At 39.7% G+C, this 23,493-nt stretch overlaps 2 protein-coding genes across 4 annotated transcripts; one reads left to right on the top strand and one right to left on the bottom strand.

The window, feature by feature from the left end:
• Positions 1–4,257: 4,257 nt before the first annotated feature.
• Positions 4,258–8,226, bottom strand: LOC135642636 (uncharacterized). Of its 2 annotated transcripts, XM_065158934.1 has the most exons (4): positions 7,510–8,226; positions 6,093–6,116; positions 5,894–6,008; positions 4,258–4,468 (listed from the first exon to the last, which is right to left on the bottom strand). In XM_065158934.1, the coding sequence occupies exons 1-3, from the start codon at positions 7,749–7,751 to the stop codon at positions 5,933–5,935; spliced, it is 342 nt and encodes a 113-aa protein (XP_065015006.1). In that variant the 5' UTR covers positions 7,752–8,226; the 3' UTR covers positions 4,258–4,468; positions 5,894–5,932. The 2 variants fall into 2 exon arrangements, with proteins under 2 accessions (XP_065015006.1, XP_065015005.1); XM_065158933.1 differs by lacking the exon at positions 4,258–4,468 and having other exon boundaries at positions 5,803–6,008.
• Positions 8,227–8,885: 659 nt separating this feature from the next.
• Positions 8,886–23,159, top strand: LOC135584052 (ABC transporter I family member 19-like). Of its 2 annotated transcripts, none has more exons than XM_065158617.1 (6): positions 8,886–9,121; positions 11,159–11,319; positions 11,800–11,851; positions 21,293–21,429; positions 22,382–22,468; positions 22,555–23,159. In XM_065158617.1, the coding sequence occupies exons 1-6, from the start codon at positions 8,992–8,994 to the stop codon at positions 22,849–22,851; spliced, it is 864 nt and encodes a 287-aa protein (XP_065014689.1). In that variant the 5' UTR covers positions 8,886–8,991; the 3' UTR covers positions 22,852–23,159. The 2 variants fall into 2 exon arrangements, with proteins under 2 accessions (XP_065014689.1, XP_065014688.1); XM_065158616.1 differs by having other exon boundaries at positions 8,909–9,062.
• The last annotated feature ends 334 nt before the right edge of the window (positions 23,160–23,493 follow it).

Here is a 23,493-nt window from a genome sequence, read left to right as displayed (position 1 = left end):
GCATCTGGAGTCGGAATTGGAGTCATTCTCATGCAAGATGGTCGACCACTCACATACTTCCTTACTGATAAGGAGATGCTCGTCATTGTGCGCGCAACAACGAGGTGGAGACCCTACTTGATTGGCCGACGATTTCAAATTAAAACCGACCATAAAAGCCTCAAGTACTTTTTGGAGCGAAAGATACCATCCCCTGAGCAGCAAAAATGGGTAACAAAACTTCTTGGATTTGATTTTGAAATAACTTACAAAAAGGGGAAAGAGAATGTTCTTATAGATGCGCTTTCGCAACTACCCGAGCAAGTTGAAGTTTCGGCCGTTTCACTTCCGACCAGCGACTCCTTGAGGATATTAAGATGGAATGGTAAGAAGATTCAGATACTAGTAAGATTATAAAAAAATTGGAGGAAACACCAAGCCCCATGGCTCATTACAATTGGGACTCAAAAGAATTACACTATAAGGGACGCATTGTGCTTATGATAAATTCTACTTGCATCTTCACGAGCAGATTTTGGACAAAGTTATTCCGTATGTAGGGTACTAAATTGAAAATGAGTACGACATATCACCCACAGACCGACGGCCAAACGGAAGTTGTAAATAGGTGCTTGGAGATAGCCCAAAGCCACCCACCAAATACGACTACCCAAGGAGAACTTCAGACTCAGCCAAGTGCTATTATTGGTCGACAGATTGTGACTCAACGACGATGATCCACTACTGAATTGCTAATACAGTGGGCAAACCTACTAACAAAAGATGCCACTTGGGAGAATTATGATGACTTGAAGATCAAATTCCCAAAATTCATGAATCGTCAACCTCGAGGACAAGGCTGATTTGAAGAGGGCGGGTCTGTTAGGACTCTAGGTAGGAGAGTCCTAATTGAGAGGGACATTCATGTAAAACCTACCTAAGCCGACCCCTATTAAAGAGGTGAAGAGGTTGGCTAGGGTTAGGAGGTTATTTCTTAGAGAAGAATAGGGAGTTGTAAAGGAATAGGAGTCTTGAGTAGGAGTCCTATTAGGAGTTGGTTAGAAGTAGGAGTCTTGAGTAGGAGTCCTATTAGGAGTTCTTTAGAAGTAGGAGTCTTAAGTAAGAGTCCTATTATGAGTTAGGGTTTAGAAGCCTTATAAATAGTCATGTATTCCACCTCTTTTCATAAGCAATAGATGAATCTTTTCTGCAGCCTTTGAGCAGCAACTTGAAGGGAGGAACCCCTATAGAGTTCCAAGGAGGCCGATCCCCAAAAGAGATCAACCCCAAGTTTAAAATCTGCAACGGTTCTAACATATATGTAATGATTACTTTGACATTTAACTATGTATAAAAGTGTGCAATGATTATTTTGATATTTTAACTATGATGTTTTACATATGAACTTCACAATAATTATTATTAAAACTCACTATGATTTCTTATTAAAATTCTTTTGACTTAATTCAAAGAGTAGCATTAAAAGGTTATCATTTTTTTAAATTTTGAGTTTATTTCAAAATGACATATAGATAGGGGGAGTTTAGTTAAAACTTCGTCATCAATTGGTTGTCATCATCAAAAAGGGGGAGATTGTTGAATCCCGAATTTTAATAATAAAATCAATTGATGAGTTTATGGACTAATAAGTGTTTGAGATAAGTAACGTAGGAGAAACTTCGACCATGGACTTGAACCATCGAAAGGCAAATCGTTGAAGCAAGAAAATCAGACGTTAGGCTAGAGAGCATCATGTCAAAGATTGGACGTCAGGCCGAAGGATTAGTTGACGTGCCAGAGGATGAACTTTATGCCATGAGTTCGAGCATCGGGCTAGAAGGATCGAGTATTAAGCCAAGAAGATCATGTGGAAGGTCAACATGCAGATAGATTGGGCAATACGTCGAAGGAAAGGACAATGCGTCGAATGTTCGGATAAAGTGTCAAATGAACAAATGATATGTCGGACAACGTACTGAAGGTTTCATGATTGTAATTAGAGATGTTAAGTTTTGATCGAAGTCATTTAGAGTCTAATTGAGTTGGTTTTGGGGCATAATTATGCTAACTTGATTAGGAACCCATTAGGTTTGAACCAGGATCAAATTGGGCCAATTAGAAGGCCAATTTAGTGACCTGGGGTTGGGTTGGGCGGTGGCACCATCAGGCTCAAGCGATGGTATCGTTTAAGAGCTGGAAAGCACTATTTGTGCTTTTCCTGGAATCCTAGCGGTAGTACCGTTAGTGCTGATGGTAGTATTGCCCAAGTGATGGTGGTACTACCTAGGTCAGTGGTGGTATCGCAAGAGCCCTGATTCCAAGTTTTATTCGGTAGTAGTACCACTAGTACCTTGAAAACTTGAGGATTTGAATTTTTTACTCTATTTTTGAAGCTTTTTAGGTCTATAAAAACCTCACTCATGCTTGCTTGATAGAGTAGAAATTCTTAAGCGTAAAAGTGTTGTAAACTCTCTTGAAAAGTGGTTGAGTCTCTTCCTCCTTGAGTGTAGAGGTTATACTAAGGAGGTGTGAGGTCTTGCGTAAAAGAGAGGTGTAATGGTTCTCTCCTAAGCCTGTTAAAAGGAGAAGAGAGGTGTAAAGGTTCTCTCCTAGACCTATGAAAAGGAGAAGGGTTGTAACAATGGTAGTTGATCTTCACCCATTGAAAAGAAGATCGACAGTGAAAATCGATAGCCTCGAGAGAAGAGGAATCAGGAGTGGACATAGGTTGGGACAACCGGACCACTATAAATCGGTTTGTATCTTTTTCTTACTTTCCCTTATCATTACTTACTGATTTACTTACTACCCTTACTCATATTTTTAGCTAAACATATTTTTGATATGGGTTTTTTCAATCAAAATTTTCAAATCGAAACTTTATTTAGAAAATAGTAATCTCATCCCTCCCCCCCCTCTTAGTGCCTTCACGATCCTAATAGTACTTACGAAACTTCTACATCTACGGATCAAGCTAGTGAGGATAGTAAAATCTTTAAGAGAAAAAAATATTATTATAAAACATACTAAAGGCGTCATCAAGTATAGTAATAAGTATAGTAATGGTGGGTGCAATACACAATAATATTTCTAATTTTGACAATAATTACAAGATAAATACTAACAACTTCAATGTCAATGATAATTGTGGAGTAGGCCTTTTATCATGATAAGATGCATCCTAGATGAAATTGAATCAAGAATAACCCTCAAATCACTTGAAGCTCAAGCATAAATCGATGATTAAACAAAGATGATGAGACGAAATTAGGAGATCTTCCAGGAAAATGGTAACCTCGTATTCCACATATCAATTGAAGGAATGATCAAAATGTCCAACACTAAAGTGATTAAAAATTTATAATTTTGCACAATCTGATATCAACTTTTTTATATCTACTTTTCCAAATTTTAAAAATAAAATTATAAATATATATATATATATATATATATATATAATTTTTAAATTAAAATAATAATAATAATAATACTATCGATTCAAATCGAAACCAAACCGAGATCAATCGAACCGGAATGAAAACAGGCTCTTGCCGGTTCAGTTCCAATTTCTTGGAAAACTGAAAATTACCTATTTCGAAACCATAGTCATGGCTTTTGAAGACGGTGGTCAAAGGTCGTACTTTTGTTAAGTATTAAGACAAGTATAATTATTTGAATTGGGAGTGAAAAGGGTATTTATCATGATCATGATAATTTTTGTATAGATAATCTACTAGGGTGCAAAACAAAGCAATCATCTTATTTTAATTGCAGGGGAAGGATGTATGACACAAGTCAAACGCGAACGTTTTTGCATCTTCACATTAACACCACGACCAGTTGACTTTGTATTTGAGAGACGTAACAAATCATAACGTTTCGACAAATCTGGACCAAACTTTTCTTAGAAAAAAGAAAAAAGAAAAAAGTCAACTCCTATACGAGAGACGTGACACATCATAATGTTTCGACAAATCTGGACCGTACTTCTCTCAGTAAAAAAAAAAGAGGAGGGACAACTAAATACTAACCTTTTCCCAACCAAGGCATTAGGGGAAACTCTCCTCTATATTATACTTCACTCTTCTCTGTTTCTCTTTCATTTTAGGATGTTACATAGCTCGTTCTATCTAATTCGAGCATCGAATAAGATTGTTAGTTGGTCGAGATGGGTGCACATCGACAACCTCAAGTTATGACTAAATTGATGGAAATGGACCCACCATCTTATAGATGGATGATATCTACCTGATGCGATGGATCAAGTGACGCCCCATCACTACTAATATTGTTTTTTCAATTGATGCCAAAAGTTAAAACATACTTAATGGTACCTGTTCCTTGATGCACGTGGGACATGAACCATCCGCTACTAAATTTCTCACTTTGAAGCCTTCCTTTTCTCCACATGATACCTCTAGTAGTACTGTAGGCCTTAGAAGGCCTAGCAAATGATTCTCCTTCCAGTGAGGAGCCATACCTAATCATCCTGCATTAGGTGGGACATTATTTCCCATATTATCAAGTTCCAATAGGATTTTGATGATCATAAACTCAGTTGATGAGTTGGTTAACAATGGTTTGTGGAGTGCTTGACTTTAGACTTTCATAACCATTAAAATTTTGTATAAAATTTCAATATGATCAAGCTTAAATTTAAGCTACTCTACCAATGCTGCGAAATAAGATGGACCATCATGCTCATCCTAAATGCCTAATCATTTCACCTCAACTTTGAGCTCGTGGTATTAAATTAGTTGCATTGAATTATGAGCATATAAATGGCACATCTCATGTATGACAGTCAAGAAGAAAATGACAAAAAGAATACTGCCTTGTGAGCCAGTGTGTAATTATAAAGAACAAAAGCACTGTAGAATTTGAAGTTGACTAATTAAGTTGCCAAGATTCTTTGTGGACTTTTTGTGTTATAGATCAAAAAAGCAAATCAAATCAAGTGTAATTTGGCAACTGTAGCAACCATGGCAAGTGTAGAAGATGACTTTCCCTACGCCTCTTAAGGTTTCTTGGTTTGACCATAAAATGCTAGATGACCTTGGGTCATCGATAACATGAATGAGGATAAAGATGATCTGTCACCATACTACAAAATCTTCTATGAGATTGTCTTCTTCATGCCCTTATTCCTTTAGTATTTGGTACTACATATAACTTGTTTTTCAGGAACAGTATGGGAAAAGGACATGAAAAGTTAGTCGGCAGTACAACTGTGTCGGACATAATTGCTAGTATAACATAGTTGCAACCTAATGGGGCACAAATCTGCCACAGCTACAAATTGTCAGGGACTAAATCAATCAGAGATGTGCAACTTCCTACAATTACAATGTTTTGGTTACTTGCATATTTCTCAGCACAGATTTGCTAGTTCTTCAACTATTTCCAAGATGAATTTTCTGAAGCATGCAATGGAGCCAAAACTCAATACTCTACCACTAACAGGTAACTTTTACAGAGGGAATGGACCCTCTTAGGCCCACTCAATCAACAACACCATAACCTTCATTCTTCCATTGACATGCATACTAACAACTTATCGAAGCAGATAAATAAAACAAACTACCTAAGCATTGTGATAATCATAATCAGGCTATCTAAATAAATTCAGATACGATGGCTTGTGCAAATGAAGTTGTTCTAAGTTATATGAATTGCTACCATGTAATGTAAAGATGTGATTTATATTAAAAAGACTTGTATGTCACCATTTTTCAGTTCTTCAAACATACACAACCTCAGCTATCATTTTCCTGTTCCTACTGTTCATCCAATCTCAGTCACCAGTGCATTCACAAGACCAAATGATAAATTCAAATCACCAATTAATATGAATGTGATGACAAAAGGGCTCTTAACTTAAGAATCTTCCATGTAGGAATACAAAAGGAATCACCTTGAGAGGAATGATGCTATTACTTCATGAGTGAGACCATCAGGAACCCAGGCAATAGCACAATCGAAAGCAACAAGTAATCAGCTTCTCCATAGTCGAGATATTGTTGCTGGAGCTGTGACAACAGTAGATCGCCAATTATTATGACACATATATGCAAGAGTTCTACATTATATTACAGATACAAGAATCCCCATACTCATCCTCTGAGTCGCTTGAATCACTGTGGACAAGAAAATAAAACAAACAGAAGCAATTCAGAACAGACGGATAGCCAAAAGTGTTCTTTTTCATAAATCTCTACAAGAAATGTAAAATTCAGGACTAATGGAAGGAAAAAATTATCAAAATATGCTACCAATACAATCAAGACATCCTATTTTCGATTACATAATGCATCAAGTCAGAATAAGAGAGAGCACAATGTCAGCAGATAATTGAGAGGATGCTGTCTCTGACTTCTAATTAATGAACAAGCTGAAGAGTGTGTTACTATGTCTTCAAATTATAAAAAAGATGGAGAGCTACTGCTGATTGATACTATTGTTGCAGAAGTACAAAAAAATATTGATTATTAAACAGGTTGCATATCTGAAGGTGGGAGATTTCCAGAATTTTTAACTAACAAAATAAGGAGTTTGCCTTTTATTGGGAACTAAAATTCTTCCAGAATTTTTAACTAACAAAATAAGGAGTTTGCCTTTTATTGGGAACTAAAATTCTTGTCCTAGAAGCCACTTTAATTCTAAGGCTATGACATTATTCTTTTGCAGGTGGTGCAAGTGATCATCCTATTGTTATTGATGAAGCGACGATCATCCAGCAACAGATCCAAGTTGATGAAGGGATGTCGTTTATCATGTTCATAGTTTTGATCAATTTTAATTTCTTCTTTGGAATGTATTATGTATTGTTTTTTGGAATGATTCTTCATTAGGTCTATCCTTTCTTTTGGACTCGTAGCAGATGTATCTGAAGTGGAAAGTTTCCTGTTTCTTGTGTTATTTATTCCATTTCCTTTTCTCCTTGTTCTTCTTTTAATAACTCATCTTTGATGGCCAGTCAATTAATTTTACGGTGAGATATACAGCTCACAAAAGGAGGAAAATTATCCATTATCCAGAAACAAATACAGAAGATGATTTATGCTTTGACTTATATTTAAAGAGCTCATTGAATGTTTCAAACTGAAAATGTTTTCAGAAATAAGATCAAGAAAATATATGCATCAGGAAAATGACTTATCCTGCAATTTTATGTTTCAAACAAGTCATGAGTGTCTGAGAAAGAAGTTTGATGCATTACATACAATAAGTTTATCATAAGAAGTCATATATGCATGTGTAGCAAAGAGAATTTTAGTTTAATTGACATCTCAGCAAGGACAAAGAATTATAAGGGAAAATGTCGTACAAGAGAATCTCATGTACATATAGGATATGCTTGTTCAACCAAATACAATGAGATGGATGAGATAGAAGGCTTTGATCAAGCAAACCAAATTTGCTAGATCCTTTAGGCATGCATATAAAGCTATCACGAAGGCACAGTAATAGGGTAGGAACAACAAGGATCATGAAGTGTTAAGAGGAAATGAATATGAGAGGATCTCTAACCTTGGCTCGAATTCCAGCACTTCGACGAGCTTGTTGCCATTGCGATCATTCCACTGGACTTTCCTCCTCGAACTCTTCTGCTGCTTTCCTTCTAAGCCTCCATTCACAGACGATGACGTTAGAAGAGAGTCCGTCTCCCTGTCCTCCCCCTCCTCATCAGAAAGTCCCTCGTCCTTAGTATCCGGAACAGCTGACGGCTTGATTCCATCGCAGATATCAGCGTCCACTCCACGCACATCCATCTAAATCCACAACACCCTTTTCTGGAACTCAATCCACCCACCAAGGCAACAGGAGCTCGAGATCTTGATCTATCGGCCGGGAAGAACGCAAGAAATTCACCAAGCTATAATCTTCTTCGAACATCAGCGAAACCAAATCCAAGAACAACACAACTTCAACTCCTCGTCGCCTAAACAAATAAGAGGAGCCCAAAACAGTCTGACCCAGAGGCGAATTCGGCACAAGGGTTAACATGAAAGGGCAAAACCGATGCTTTTGTTCAGGAATGAGAGGGATTCGGAGAAAACATCATTCGTGAAGCCCACAGTACCGCGATGAGAAATCAGAAGGATTCGATTCTTGGGAATCCACGAAGGAAATCGACAGAAAATGGAGGAATGAGGAGGCGACGCGGGAGGTGGAAGAAGTTCTCCGCGCACTCACCCTTGTGTACAGCTACGCACGCAATCCAGCGACGGCCACCGGAACCAAAACTTCCCCTTTTGTTTTCTCCTTCTCTCTAGAGTGGGGTCCATTTACCTGCATGTTCTGGGCCGTCCGATCGCCATCAGGCCCAAATGGTGCGAGCGTCGAGTTTGTCTTTGGCGTCCATCAACAATTTAGAATTTTTTACCACCGCCAATGGAGTTCACTAGTAATATGAAGTTGAATAATAAGTCCATTAATTTTCGTTATCCTCGGTTGACTTGACTTCCGAGAAATGGAATCTTGCTCGCTTGTTTGTGATAAAGTAGCCTACCATCGAAATGTGTCTCCTTGTTTTTGGACGTTGATTCTGACTAGAAGTCCAATCTTTTTTTATACTGATATTAATGAAAGTCTTTTTTAAAAGAAGAAGAAAAATTTTAATTATTTTTTTATTACCTCCTCAATTGGTGTAATTTGTGTAATTAAAAAGGGAGAACAACATAATTTGCACTTTTTGATTAATGTGCTATTAATGGTGTCGATTGGATCGAACTCGAGCCAGATTACATCATTGCTTACATCGAGAATGGCCCCCACTCCTCCTTCCCGGTAATCCAATCGACCTTAGGTCATCTTGATAGGGATGGTAGTTACGACCATCTGGTGTGGGGTGGGGCCACGATGTGACCATATTGAATTTTCCGGTTTTGAAGGGTACACAACCGAACACACACGGAGCAAAAAGTGTGTTTTGCTGTGCGTTTGTCCGAGGCATTCGCGGGTGTAGTTTTCCTTCTCTGTGTCGGCAAAGAAGTCAGTCGCGTGGAGGAGATGGACGGCGGTGGCATAGAGGTGTCGAGCCTCAACTTCGCCTACGAGGGCCTGCCGCCTCTTTTCACCAGGTTTAACCTCGACGTCTCTCCCGGATCTCGATGCCTCCTTGTTGGTGCCAATGGATCCGGTGATTCTTCCCTCCCCCACCTTCTCTTTTACCCTTTGAACCCTAAAATTATACCTCAAGGTTTCGCGTCTTTTTTGTTCTTGTTGTTGTTTGTTACTTTAGATATGCAGGGTTCTCGCTCCATTCGTTTTGATGATCCCTTTTTGATGAGGTAAATCGAGCGCCTATTCTTGGAATTTAGACTCAGTTATTTCCGAAACTTTATTGTAAAAGAGAAATTCGGTTGATCATCCTATATAATCAATTGATTGAATTGAATTCGTCATTGTCTTGTTTATATGCTATGATGGTTTGAAGCGACTGGTCACCATTAGGTCCAGTAGTACGTGCAATTGAGAAATGGGATTATAAAAATTGGATTTACTATGCATCTTGTTTGGGTCGATAATCGATACAATTATCAAATTCAAATTCACTGTTATAATATGGAAAAAAATGTATTACTTACTTTTGATAAAAAAAAAAGTTGAATTGTGCTTTTCTGAATTTAAAAGTTAGAAAATAGAGGGAACTAGAAGAAAGGTAGGAGACAAGGAGGATGAGCAGGAGTGAAAGAGAGAACAAGAATTACATCAACTGAGGGCCAATCAAGATTTCTAATGATCAAAGCCTCCAGTCTCCACCAATCTGAGTTCGAACATTCTGAGAAATTTTTTGGTTGTTCTCGTTCTAGAAGTGGAAATCTAAACCTAAGAACAATCATGTTTCTACTAACATTTCTACTTGTTTAAATTCTCGGCTTCAACTTATTTAAGGACCGAATGCCTTAGGCAGGTGATCGGTGATTTTCTATGGGAGGAACAAAGACCATATTTGCTTTTGCACTTTGATTTCTCTTTTTTAGATTTGTCTTTCAAGGTTTTTGATGAACTGCTAATGTATGAAAAATTCTAACTCTGCCACTTGAGGAGGTTTCTATAACTGCTTAATACAGCCTGAAATTGCTCTGCTGTTACATTGAAACAAGCAGAAAGAACATGATGCTGAAGCCTTAGGCACTTCCTGCCCTCCAAAATTTGCTATTAGAAACATAATTTCCTCATATGAGCTGAGAATAGTTCTTTAACTGGAAAGCATACAAGGTGGATTTATTTATCTGATGATGAGTCGTTAATTAAATGATCCATTAAAAACCAGCTGAAAGGTGATCTTAGACCAAATGCTAAAGAAACAATCTCACTAAAGATATTTGAAAGAGTGAACTTTGAAACAGTTGGTCTGTATTTTTGAAACTTTAATCATTTGCCATTTTATTTAGAGAATTAAGTGCTGTGAATAGCACTTTACATAAGTCCTTATTGAGAACATTGTGATTAATTAATGTGAAAACACAGATGCCTCCATTCCAATAATTTGATTGAAAGGAATAGCTTGTGTAGGTTAAGCTGTCAGGAAGTATCAATTCTGTTACTTTCTCATCATGCAATATATAGATCCGAGTTTGTCAAGCAAAAGCACCAGTTGTAAGATTGCTTATATCCTCATTTGTCATGATCTTAGTATCTTCATGTGACTAGTGAATTAAATTAATTAATAAACAAAATTTATGGTGGTATACTTTGCTGACATAAGACAGAAAGAACACCTCGAGTACTTCTAGAGTAGTGTTGAAAGTGCTCTGTGACAAGCTTTACATCAGCCTCAACGAGTGCAAATTTATGATGAACCAACTTTAATATCTGTGCTTTATTATTACTGTATGTGCATTGAGGTGGTTGATGAGAAAGTCAAAGCGATTGAGATTAGTGTTCAACCATAACTGTAAGTGAACAATAGAGTTTTCATATGATAGGAATTTTTTTATCAGCAATTTATCTGTAACTTTAGGAGCATAATGGACCCATTGGTGAGTGTTTAAGAAAGAAAATTCAACTATACCATTTTAGTCCTTCCCAATTTTTAGTCGTTGAGTGCAATGCATGAAGTGTATCATAATATCCTATGCACTTTCTCGATATGCATGCTAATCAAGAGGTCATCCAACTGTTAGTAGTGGCTGGTGTTTACCAACCTCATATTTCTTTCATACTTCTGCAGGTAAAACTACACTTTTGAAGATTTTGGCGGGAAAGCACATGGTTGGAGGAAGGGATGTAGTGCGTGTTCTTAATGCTTCTGCATTTCATGATACACGGCTTGTCTGCAGTGGTGATCTTGCTTATCTAGGGGGCTCATGGAGCAAAACTGTTGGATCTGCTGTGAGTTCATAATCTTTCTTGATATCATCAAACAGAAGAATATTGGAATATCATGATTGTTTTTTATATGTCTTTTAACCTTATGACATTATTCCCATAATTTATTTTAATCAGAGACCCTTATCAATTAGAAACAGGGAAATTTTTTATGTAGCATTCTAGTTAATTAAGCTTATATTATCTAAATTTAACTTGGAAACTCCTGGTATTTGACATATGCAGTCTGGATGACTCTAGCAATTAACAACATAAGTATCTTGTTAGATGGTAAACATCTTATCGAAGTCCCTGATTTACAAATACTTGGACATGTGACACAAAATTCAAGTTAGTAGAATGATAAAGTAACAGATCATCTGTAACAATATTTGCTAAACCCTATACAAACTGATATATAGGCATGGATTAATAAATTTATAAAAATAGTTTGGTTTAAGAGGATAGATTATCTCACTCAAAGTTTTCCTGTCATTTACCCAGGGAGATATTCCACTCCAGGGTGATTTTTCTGCCGAGCACATGATTTTTGGAGGTATGATACTAAATGGGAATTTGTATAATGAGAGATAAACAGTTACGTACTTGTTAGCCTTGTGCTTTTCCAAATCTTTAGGAATTTATGTGTACTATTACGTAAATATTTTTAAATTATAAAAAATTTATGCTAAGTTGACCACCATAGTAATTGCCTATAGAAGTGATATATGTATATGTTGAATCTTGGATTCTGATGATGAAACTAATTGATAAGTTTATTGAACTAATTTGCTTTTGAGATAAATGACGCAAGAAATACTTCGATCATGGACTAGGATCATCGAAGGGCCAACTGTTGAGAAAGAGAGTTGAATGTTGCGTCGGAAAATTATCATGTCAAAAATTGAATGTTGAGCCGGAGGATTGGTCAACATGCCAAAAATCAAACTTCGAGCTAAAGGTTTGGGCATCATGCTGGAAGGATCGGATGTTGCACCAGAAGATTGGATATCATGAAAAAATCGACATACCGATATAATGGGCGATGTGCTAAAAGAAAAGACGATGTGCCGAAGGTCGGATGAAATGCTGGAAGATCGGACAACATGCCATAATAGTGTACAATGTGTTGAAAGCTTCGTAAATGTGTTGTATGTGTAGTTGATTTATCGAAGTCTTGATTGAGGTCATTATGGGTCAATTTGAATTGGTATTTAGTCGAAACCAAGGATTTTAATTTCGAATGATACCGCTCGTACTGAGCAGTACGTACCAGTTCGCTAGCAGATCGGTACACAGACTGCCCATTACCGGGTGGTATCAGCCTAACTGCGGCGAGGGAAGAAGAAGCATCGAGGGACAACCTGGTTGCGGCCTGGTTGCAGCAAGGGAAGAAGAAGTTGTTAGGACTTTAGCTAGAAGAGTCCTAATTGAGTTTCATTGAAAGGGGCATTCATGTAAAACCTACCTAGCCAATCCCTATTAAAGAGGTAAAGAGGCCGGCTAAGGATATGATTAGTTTGGAGGTTGCTTCTTAGAGAAGTATTAGGAGTTGGTTAGAAGTAGGAGTCCTATTAGGAGTTGGTTAGAAGTAGGAGTCTTGAGTAGGAGTCCTATTAGGAGTTGGGGTTTAGAAGCCCTATAAATAGTCATGTATTCATCCTCTTTTGCAAGGAATAGATAAATCTTTTTGGTAGCCTTTAAGCAGCAACCTAGAGGAAGGAACCCCTATAGAGTTCCAAGGAGGCCGATCCCATAAAGAGATCAACCCTAAGCTTAGAATTCGTAAGGGTTCTAAAACTTGGTATCAGAGCAGCGTTCTTGGCGTCTCACTGCCCTTCCACAACTATCCATCAGCCCTTCACAACCGCCCAAAGCAATTCCCACAATTGCTTAAAAGATCGTCGCCGAATTCCACCATCATCTCCACCACCGCGGATCATCCTTTGATCTCCCCGTGAATTGCAACAGGTTCTGGTTTTCTACCTTACTATTGTTGCAATTTGGTTATCCTTATTCAAAAATCCAAAAAAATTGTTCCTATATTGCTACATAAACTTTTCGTCGTAAAGTTTTCATCTCTACGACGAAAGATGCACTGCAGAATTCTAGCCGTATAACATAGTTTGTTTAATCTTGCTACTGTGTTTTTTCAGTCCAAATCTCTACGAAATTTTTACGATAGCCTTAACACTTCATAATAGCGGATTTCCCTTTGGTTTTGTAAAAAAATTCTCAATATAAACCACTGACCTTTTACGTCCAAACTACTACACTTTAGACGTAAAAACCTACTGTAGTACCTTTCCGTGATCCTCAATTTTTTCGAACCTTCCACCACCCCATGCCATTAACCCGTCAACAGAATCAATTTAAGAACACATGTTCTTGGACCTCCTCCTCCATGGGGCTTCGACGTGGAATCAATTTAAGAACACATTGCTGAATCGTTTCGGACCTATGAAATATGAAAATATCGATGGCTAACTCGCAAAGATTCGACACACCTCTACGATTCAAGAGTACCAAACTAGGTTTAAGAAGCTATCCTACCTTGCTTTTGATTGGACTGGCTGTCAATTGTTAGGAACATTCATCGAAGGACTCAAGCTAGAGATAAAAGGGGAGGTTAAGGCGCGACAACCCCGTACCGTGACAGCTGCGATTTCTTTTGCCCGAATACAAGAAGAATGCCTCAACTAAGATGCTCGGAGGATGAGAACCTCTCCTGCCCATGACATATCAACCTCCTTCTGCTACCAACTGTCATTCGTTGCCAAAAAAATTGACAAGAGAAGAACTACGTGATCGATCAGAAAGGGTCTTTGTTGGCATTGCGACGAGCCGTGGAACCACGATCATTGCTGCAAAAGGGGCCGCCTCCTACTGATTAAACCTCTTGAAGACATGGAGGAGGAGGTCCAGGAACATGAGGAAGAGGTCGCGAATGAAGAACAGCAACAGGTTGATATTACGAAGCATGCCCTTGCCGGTTACGCGAACCTGCAAACGACGAAAATGGGTGGACTTCTGAAGCAACAACCTATCATCGTTCTTATTGACACCGGGAACACTAATAATTTTATGAACAGTAAAGTTGCTGTCCGGATGGCCTTACCTATCGAGAATTGTAGTAGGTTTAACGTTAAGGTCGCCGACGGACGAATTTTGAAGTGTGATCATAGGTGCCCGCGGGTGAAACTATTGCTATATGAGCAAGAGATAACTGCAGATTTCTTCCTCCTCCCTCTTGATGATTATGAGGCCGTGCTCTGCATCGAATGGCTGACGACATTAGGTGATGTTTCCTAGAACTCTGTGAAACTAATTATGAAATTTTATAGTAAGGGGAAACATGTGATATTGCACGAGAAACGTGGGGGCGACGTAACGACGATTTGCACACAACGAATGGAGAAGGTTTTGCACAAAGCATGCAACGGCTTTTTGGTACAACTTGAGCAGCAAACTAAGGGAGAGCCAATAGAATTTGAAGATCCAAACCTACTTCCTTTGCTTGCTCAATTTTCAGATATATTTGACGAACCACACAACCTACCTCCTACCCGTCGGCATGATCATTGTATACCGATTCTTCCGGGCAAACCTCCAGCAAATACTCGGCCATATCAGTATCCACATCTCCAAAAGGATGAAATAGAAAGGATTATAAAAGAGATGCTCGAAACAGGAGTTATTCGACCAAGTTACAACCCCTACTCTTCACCGATACTCCTCGTACGAAAGAAGGACGGAACACGACGAATGTCCGTTGATTACCGAACTCTCAACGACATAACCTTCAAGGACAAATACCTTATTCCAGTAGTAGATGAATTGCTTGATGAATTAAAGGGACCACGAGTCTTCACAAAGCTGGACCTTCGATCCAGGTATCATCAAATACGAGTGTGCGAAGAAGACATACCGAAAATCGCCTTTCGAACACACAACGACCACTGCGAATTTTTTATAATGCTCTTTGGTCTCACCAATGCTCCCTCCACCCTCCAGAGCCTTATGAATGATATTTTTCGGAATTATCTTTGTAAGTTTGTGCTGGTTTTCTTCGACAATATCCTTATTTACAGCCCTTCTCTTGAAAGTCATTTTCAACACTTATGACTTGTTTTTATGATTTTGCGAGAACATGTTCTTTTTGTCAAAAAATTGAAGTGCAGCTTTCTAAACAGAATGTTTGATGTAATGCTTATGTATGTTTGTGTCTTTTGGTATGTTCATGCTTTGCACAACATGTAGAGGGATGGCCGAAGGCTTAATAGTCCCATTTTAGTTAGGTTTGGTGGTCGTTTTAGGCTTGTAAATAAAGGTTGTGTCATGTGGGCACTTGTGAGAGATTTTCGGTCTGTAATGGATCATTTTGACCCTTTGTTGTATAACTGTTCAGAGCTTATAAAGTTTGTTTGTAATTTGCATTGTCTATGAAGTGTTTTCGGAAATGTTTACTTGTGGATCCCGAGTAAGGCGTTTTCTCTAACCCGTTTTCTCTTTTGTGGGTCCTAAGGGACCATGAGAGGCTTCGGGGAGGCTGACCTTTGCGGACGGACACGCAAGGGTGCCGCACGACTTAAGCAAAACCAGCTAAGTCCGTGACAAGAAGGTGGAATATCTTGGGCATATCATATCAGAGGAAGGTGTGGCGGTGGACCCCTCTAAAATTGAAGCAATGCAGAACTGATCGACTCCGAGGAACATAAAATCGCTACATGGCTTTCTCAATTTAACAGACTACTACCACAAGTTTGTGAAAAACTATGGAAAGATCAGTGCACCCCTTACTTCCTTGCTGAAAAAAAATGCTTTCCAATGGTCGGACAAAGTCACCACCGCCTTCGACGAACTTAAAGCTACAATGATGACAACGCCCGTACTAACGCTAACCAACTTCGGCAAGACTTTTGTTATTGAAGCCGATGCCTCCGGAGTCGGAATTGGTGTTGTACTAATACAAGATAGCCACCCCCTCGCTTATACCAGTAAGGCATTATCTCCTTCCCATCTCAGGATGACTATTTACGACAAGGAGATGCACGCGATTGTGCATGCAATGACCAAATGGAGATCGTACTTGATCGGGCGACGCTTTCAAATCAAGATCGATCATAAAAGCCTAAAATATTTCTTAGAGCAGAAGATATCTGCCCCCTAGCAGCAAAAATGGGTAACAAAGCTTCTTGGATATGATTATGAAATAACTTACAAAAAGGGGAAAGAGAATGTTGTTGCAGATGCGCTTTCGCGGCTACCCGATTGTTGGTGAACCTTTACGCCGTGGTCGAGATGTCAGCACGGCTCGGTCCGGTCCCGGATGCACAAGGTCGCCCACGCGGAGCTCGGGTGATGAGGGCGAGTGTCGGGTCGGGTCGGGTTCGAGCCTCGTCCCCTGAGCACGGTCTTCTCTCTTGGCAAGTGGCATGCTTCTTCGTCGCTGAGCTCCTGCACATAGGTCAAGGTCGGGAGGGGGATTTCTCGACTTGACCCCTCTGAAACTTAAGTTAGCTTTTGGTGGAATGAGAGAGAGTTCAGTGTTCGAAGTGCCTCCCCTTCCTGATTAGGGAGGGTTAGCTTTTATACCTGCGAGGATGAGTTGGTCGTACGGGGTCAATTTACTGTGGCCGGCTCCTCAGGCAGCCGACTTAAGTTTTTGTACGAGCGTCGACCGACCTGCACGGATTGGCGTCGCTCGGCGTCGACCGACCTGCACGGATCGGCGTCGCTCGACGTCGACCGACCTGCACGGATCGGCGTCGCTCGGCATCGTCCCGAGCTTTCCGGGGTGGCTGTACTGTGATGATGTCGTTCATATGGAGGGGGCGGCAAGTGGTTGCCCGCCACGTGTGTGCTGCATGCCACATCGTACTTGAGGTTTCATGTCTGCATTGTCGTGTCTGCTTGCTTGGGTCCACGTGGGCGATGCCAAAATATGCCATATCATTCTCTCCCCCCCCCCAAAGAGGCGTGCCCCGGGTTCCGTATAGGGGGCTCGGGGTATGGCTTGGTGCCTTTTGTTGGCTGGGTTGGTTGTCGTGTTGGGAGTGGTGGTTTGATCGTCGGTTGATCATGAGTTTCTATTCAGGAGATGGACTGGTTGAGCAACACTACTTGGGCGCTGGACTTGCCGAGATGTAATTTGGACATTGGACTGGCCACGAGGCGTGGCTTGGGCATTTGACTAGCAACGAAGCGTGGCTCGGGCGTTGGATTTGGCCGAGATGCGACTCGGGCATTAGACTGGCCGCGAGGCGTGCCTTAGGCATTGGATTGGCTGAGATGCGACTCGGACATTAGACCGGCTGCGAGGCATGGCTCGGGCGTTGGATTTGGCCAAGATGCGACTCGGGCATTGGACTAGCCGCGAGGCGTGGCTCGGGCGTTAGACTGGCCGAGATGCGACTTGGGCATTGGACTAGCCGCGAGGCGTGGCTCGGAAAGCTGCAACCTTTACCCGTCTTGGACTCAATATGGACTGATATATCAATAGACTTCATCGAAGGGCTTCCCTTATCACAAGGAAAAAGGTACAATTTTTGTCGTGATGGATCGCCTTACAAAGTATGCTCACTTTTGCGTTGTTTGTACTCCCTACACTACTTCTAGTATGGCTCGAATCTTTATGGAGAATATTGTAAAATTGCATGGGATGCCGAGATCTATTGTAAGTGATCGTGATAGGGTCTTCACGAGTAGATTTTGGATAGAGTTAATCCAGATGCAAGGCACTAAATTGAAAATGAGTACGGCGTATCACCCACAAACCGATGGCCAGACTGAAGTGGTGAACAGGTGCTTGGAGACATACCTCAGATGCTTCACTAGTGACTGGCCAAAAAAGTGGACAAAGTGGCTTCCCTAGGCCAAGTGGTGGTATAATACAACTTATCATTCATCCACAAAATGTACTCCCTATAAGGCTATGTATGGTTGACCTCCCCCTGTGATCTCAAAATATGTGTTGGGCACCTCTAAAGTAGAACAAGTAGATAGGGAACTACAGGACAGAGACAAAATGTTGAAGTTGTTAAAAGATAATCTCACTGCAGCTTAAGCAAGAATGAAACAACAATATGACCAACACAAAGGTGAAAGAGAATTTTCAGTAGGAGATTGGGTCTTCCTACGGCTCCAACCATACAAGCAAACATCAATCCAGACTAAGAGCATCTATGAAGCTTTCACCTCGGTTCTATGGACCTTACTAAATTTTGGAGCGCATCGGAGCGGTAGCGTACAGATTGAACTTACTTGCCAGCTCCCGAATCTATCCAGTCTTTCATGTGTCATGTTTAAAGCTCAAGTTGGGACAAAACGAGACAACCCAAAGCCATCTACCAAATATGACTACCTAAGGAGAACTCCAAACCCAGCTGAGTGCCATTATTGATCGACGGATCGTGACTCGACGACGATGACCCACTACTGAAGTGCTAATACAGTGGGTGAATCTACCGACAGAAGATGCCACTTAGGAGAAATATGATGAAGATCAAATTCCCAGAATTCATGGATCGTCAACCTCGAGGACAAGGCTGATTTGAAGAGGGCGGATCTATTAGGACTCTAGCTAGGAGAGTCCTAATTGAAAGGGGCATTCATGTAAAACCTACCTAGCCGACCCTTATTAAAGAGGTGAATAGGCCAGCTAAGGATAGGATTAGTTTGGAGGTTTCTTCTTGGAGAAGCATTAGGAGTTGGTTAGAAGTAGGAGTTTTGAGTACGAGTCCTATTAGGAGTCTTGAGTATGAGTCCTAATTGAGTAGGAGTCCTATTATGAGTTAGGGTTTAGAAGCCTTATAAATAGTCATATATTCATCCTCTTTTGTCAAGAAATAAAAGAATCTTTTTAGCAGCCTTTGAGCATTAACTTGGAGGAAGGAACCCCTATAGAGTTCCAAGGAGGCCGATCCCCTAAAGAGATCAACCCTAAGCTTAGAATCTGTAAGGGTTCTAACACATTCATGTAAAACCTACCTAGCCGACCCCTATTAAAGAGGTGAAAAGGTCGGCTAAGGATAGGATTAGTTTGAAGGTTGCTTCTTAGAGAAACATTAGGAGTTGGTTAAAAGTAGGAGTCTTGAGTAGGAGTCCTATTAGGAGTTAGTTAGAAGTAGGAGTCTTGAGTATGAATCTTGTTAGGAGTTGGGGTTTAGAAGCCCTATAAATAGTCATGTATTCATCCTCTTTTGCAAGGAATAGATGAATCTTTTTAGCAACATTTGAGAAGCAACCTGGTGGAAGGAACCCCTATAGAGTTCCAAGGAGGCCGATCCTCTAAAGAGATCAACCCCAAGCTTAGAATTCGTAAGGGTTCTAACAGAAGTGTCGAGGGAGAAGAGGGAGAAGGCGTTCAAAGAAGAGGGGGGAGAACCTCGATGCTTTTCGATCCGGCGTCGCCCTCCCTCGATGATCCCGATCCAGGAGGTAATGGAGAGGCAACTGCTCGACTTCTTTACCATATCCTTCGCCGAAGGCCAGAGACGCCTACGACCTTCATCGCGTTCTTCGCCAAAGGTCGAAGATGTTTGCGACCTTCGACGTCTTTGCCAAACGCCACAGGTGAGGAGAAGATTGCATTCTTCTCCTCGTCGTGTCGCGCCAAAGGTCGGAGGCATTTGCGGCCTTTGACGTCTTCGTCAAACGTCGTAGATGAGGAGAAGATTGCGTTCTTCTCCTCTTCACGTCGCGCCGAAGGCTGGAGACGACTGCGGTGTTTAACGTCTTCGCCAAACGCCGCAAATGAGGAGAAGACCGCGTTCTTCTCCTTATTTGACACAACGAGGAGAAGAAAAGGAGACAACATCGTTGAGGCAGTGTTCGCTTTCTTTTTTTAATATTATATTTATATATATATGTGTATATATATATACATATATATATACATATATATATATACATATATATATATACATATATATATATATACATATATATATATATATATGTATATATATACGTTTTGAGCGGTATACCTTGGCGTACCGCTCGGTGTGCCCGTGCCGAATAAAGCTCAAAATTAAGAACCTTGGTCGAAATTATGCTAACTTGTTAAGAAAATCATTGGGCTTGAACCAGAGCTGAATTAGGCCTATTAGAAGGTCAAATCGGTGGTCTAAACTAGGCCTGGGCAGTGGTACCATTAGGCCTAAGCGGTAGTATCGCCTGAGTCAGCTGACAAATACTATTTATGTTTTGTCAATGTTTCCGTCAGTGGTACTGCTTATGTTAGTGGTAGTACCGCCTAGGCTACAATAGGACTGTCAAAGTCGATATTTGTAGCTTGGTTACGACGGTAGTATCGCCCAGTGCCGGCGATAGTATCATCCGTACCTTGAAATTTTGGATTTGAATTTTTAGCTCTATTCTTGAAGCATTTTGGGTCCTATAAATACCCCACTTAGGCTTGGTTGATGGGGCATCTATTCCTGAGCAAAAAAGTGTTGTAAACGCTCATTTTGAGCATAGTTTGAGTTTCCTTCTCCTCTTGAGTTTAGTATACAGCCTGAAAAAGGAGGAAGTTGTAACAAGGGTAATTGATATTCACCCATTGAAAAAAAAATCGATACTGAAAGCTAGTGGCTTTGAGGAAAAAGGAACCGAAAGTGGACGTTGGTCGAGAAGATCGAACTACTATAAATTGGTTTGCCTCTCTTTACTTGTCCTTTATTTGTGACCTAGTTTTATTCTCTTTGCTTGCAACTTTAACTTGATCAATCAAGTTTCTGAAAGATGTTAATTTATTGATTGAGTTTTAAAATCAGTTAAAAACGCTATTGCATTAATTCACCTTCCCTTTTAGTGTCATTAATATATATATATATATATATATATATATATATATATATATATATATATTTCTTTGCTGATGTCATTTCATATATCTTAATATATGTAGTTTTCCCTTTTTAGTGCGAATTCTGCTGATTGTTAAAACAAATGAAAATATAAATTATTCTTTTGCCATTACTTTTTTCTTGAACAGTTGAAGGGATTGATCCTGCCAGGAGAGAGAAGTTGATTGATCTTCTTGATATCAATCTGCAGTGGAGGATGCATAAAGTTTCTGATGGACAACGCCGCCGTGTCCAGATATGCATGGGTCTTCTCTACCCATACAAGGTTAATTTCTTTACTACTAATAATCTGCAAGTGATAGTGCATGCCATAGATATCACCAGGCTTATAGTTATATGGCTTATGTGGTAATAAGTGAATTAGTCGAAGATTTTTTGCTTAACATGATTTAGAAATCTATACTATTTTTTATACTGTTCTGCAGCACATCGGCTCTTAAATACTTTTGGGCAGAGAGGAGATAAAATGCAAATTTTTTATTGAATAGGCCTTAATTTTCTGTTCTTTGAAGTTTGACCAGTGAACTATGAAATAGCAATTTCCTTTTTTTTTTTGAACGAACGATAAAGAGCTATTGTATTAAGGAATCAACAAGAAAAAGCATCCAGATATGCTGCATTACATCTGAAGGAAAATCCTTGGGACCGACCACAGATCGTGAACCTATAAGCAGTGCCATTGAGTTCTCTAGGCAGGTGGCAAAAAGACACTATGGAGAAAAGGTTGCATTGCTCTAATATTAAATATTATAGCCTGACGAAACCATGGGCCTTTGGCAAAGTCAAAGATTTGTTAGGCGTCTAGCGGAATCAAAATTCTGGAGATGCTGCAACACAATGCCTCGTTTATCCCCTCCAAAAGAGCAATACCCTGGGCCATTGCTTCATTGGATGCTTTGCAGGGGCCTCCAAAAATGGAAGCATTGGTTTCATTTCTGATGATGAAACCATACCCTGCAGCGGCAGAATTAGCCAAATATGAGCCGTCACTCTCTAAAACAGTCATATGCTAAGAATCATCAGCATAGGTGTTAGTCATTTCACTCCTTCGCTTAGCAATTTCCTTGTTGATTACATGACTTAGCCATGCAAACTTTCAGATTCTGTGATTGTTTTATAAGAAAATCGAATTAGTGATAAGGATTATATAAATCAATTTGATGTTAAATCTTATTCATAGCCATAATATTGCTTCTTAAGATCTGAAAGGAATACAGGTTCTTCTGCTTGATGAGGTTACAGTTGATTTAGATGTTGTCACAAGAATGGATCTCCTCGAGTTCTTCACGGAAGAATGTGAACAGGCATGGTTATCCAAACAACAACTTGCATTGGTCATTCTTCTTTTTCACTTGTTTTCATTTCCTGATGTACTACAATCTTGTTGTAGAGAGGAGTTATCATTGTTTATGCAACCCATATTTTTGATGGACTGGAAACATGGGCAACGCATGTGGCATACATCCAAGATGGTGATTTGAAGAGGTCAGGAAAACTTTCAGACATCATTGAACTGAAAAGTGCCAACAATTTGCTATCAGTTGTTGAGTCATGGCTTCGATCAGAGTCAAAACTCCCAAAAAAGGAACTCATCAAACCTATCAGCGCTGTTGCCAGATCAAGTACGCTCTCTCCTTTTGATTCATCTCCTTTTAGATCATCTCGGCATATGGCATACTACCGCTGATTATAGAAAGCTAGTGTTCAGTTCATCTATGGCTATTTCACTATTTCCATCTCATTTCTTTGCTATATGATGTGGATTTTTTTTTTTTTTCCGTTCTCTTCTGAGTTCTTCCCACTGAAAGAATCCAAGTAAGATGGACCATGAAATACTGATGTACTTGAGAAATTCTGTGGTAGCAAGATATGCTGCGATGATGCTTCAGATTGTCTTTAGTGAGTAAAAAAGATTATCTTATTTTAGTTGTCAATTTTTACTATGAGTGAAAAATTGGATGATATGGTTTAAGATAATATAAATTTTATTCATCAGCTTCTTGAGTCAATTACCTCTGATTCTGTCGTGTGTTGGAAAATTGCTGCTGCTAGTCAAGATTTTTTTACCTTTTACACCTGTGTCATCTTGCATGCTGTTGACGATGATGGCACATACTAAATATTTTCTAGGAAATTCGCCCAAACACCAAATAACAAAACATATAATACCTCCCACTAATAGTCACAACATATATTCTATATATATTGTCACTATATATATTCTATATTACTCCTGTGTCGATGACTTTCATATTTATTGATATAGTGGTGTTACTAACCAGAATAATGAGGGTGGTGTTATGGTTAATATATAAGAATAGTGACCATC

The sequence above is a fragment of the Musa acuminata genome, chromosome BXJ3-7 (genome assembly GCF_036884655.1).
Source record: "Musa acuminata AAA Group cultivar baxijiao chromosome BXJ3-7, Cavendish_Baxijiao_AAA, whole genome shotgun sequence".
Classification (NCBI taxonomy): domain Eukaryota; kingdom Viridiplantae; phylum Streptophyta; class Magnoliopsida; order Zingiberales; family Musaceae; genus Musa; species Musa acuminata.
The sequence above is the reverse complement of the archived record's forward strand: the minus strand, read 5'-3'. Positions and strand labels throughout refer to the sequence as shown.

Excerpts from the sequence above, each read along its gene's own strand:
- LOC135642636 (XM_065158934.1), bottom strand. The coding sequence starts at position 7,751 with ATGGATGTGCGTGGAGTGGACGCTGATATCTGCGATGGAATCAAGCCG. Across the intron at positions 6,117-7,509 it reads GTGCTGGAATTCGAGCCAAG|TGATTCAAGCGACTCAGAGG; the intron begins GTTAGAGATCCT and ends TCTTGTCCACAG. Across the intron at positions 6,009-6,092 it reads TCAAGCGACTCAGAGGATGA|CTCCAGCAACAATATCTCGA; the intron begins GTATGGGGATTC and ends CTGTTGTCACAG.
- LOC135584052 (XM_065158617.1), top strand. The coding sequence starts at position 8,992 with ATGGACGGCGGTGGCATAGAGGTGTCGAGCCTCAACTTCGCCTACGAG. Across the intron at positions 11,320-11,799 it reads GCAAAACTGTTGGATCTGCT|GGAGATATTCCACTCCAGGG; the intron begins GTGAGTTCATAA and ends TCATTTACCCAG. Across the intron at positions 22,469-22,554 it reads TCACGGAAGAATGTGAACAG|AGAGGAGTTATCATTGTTTA; the intron begins GCATGGTTATCC and ends ATCTTGTTGTAG.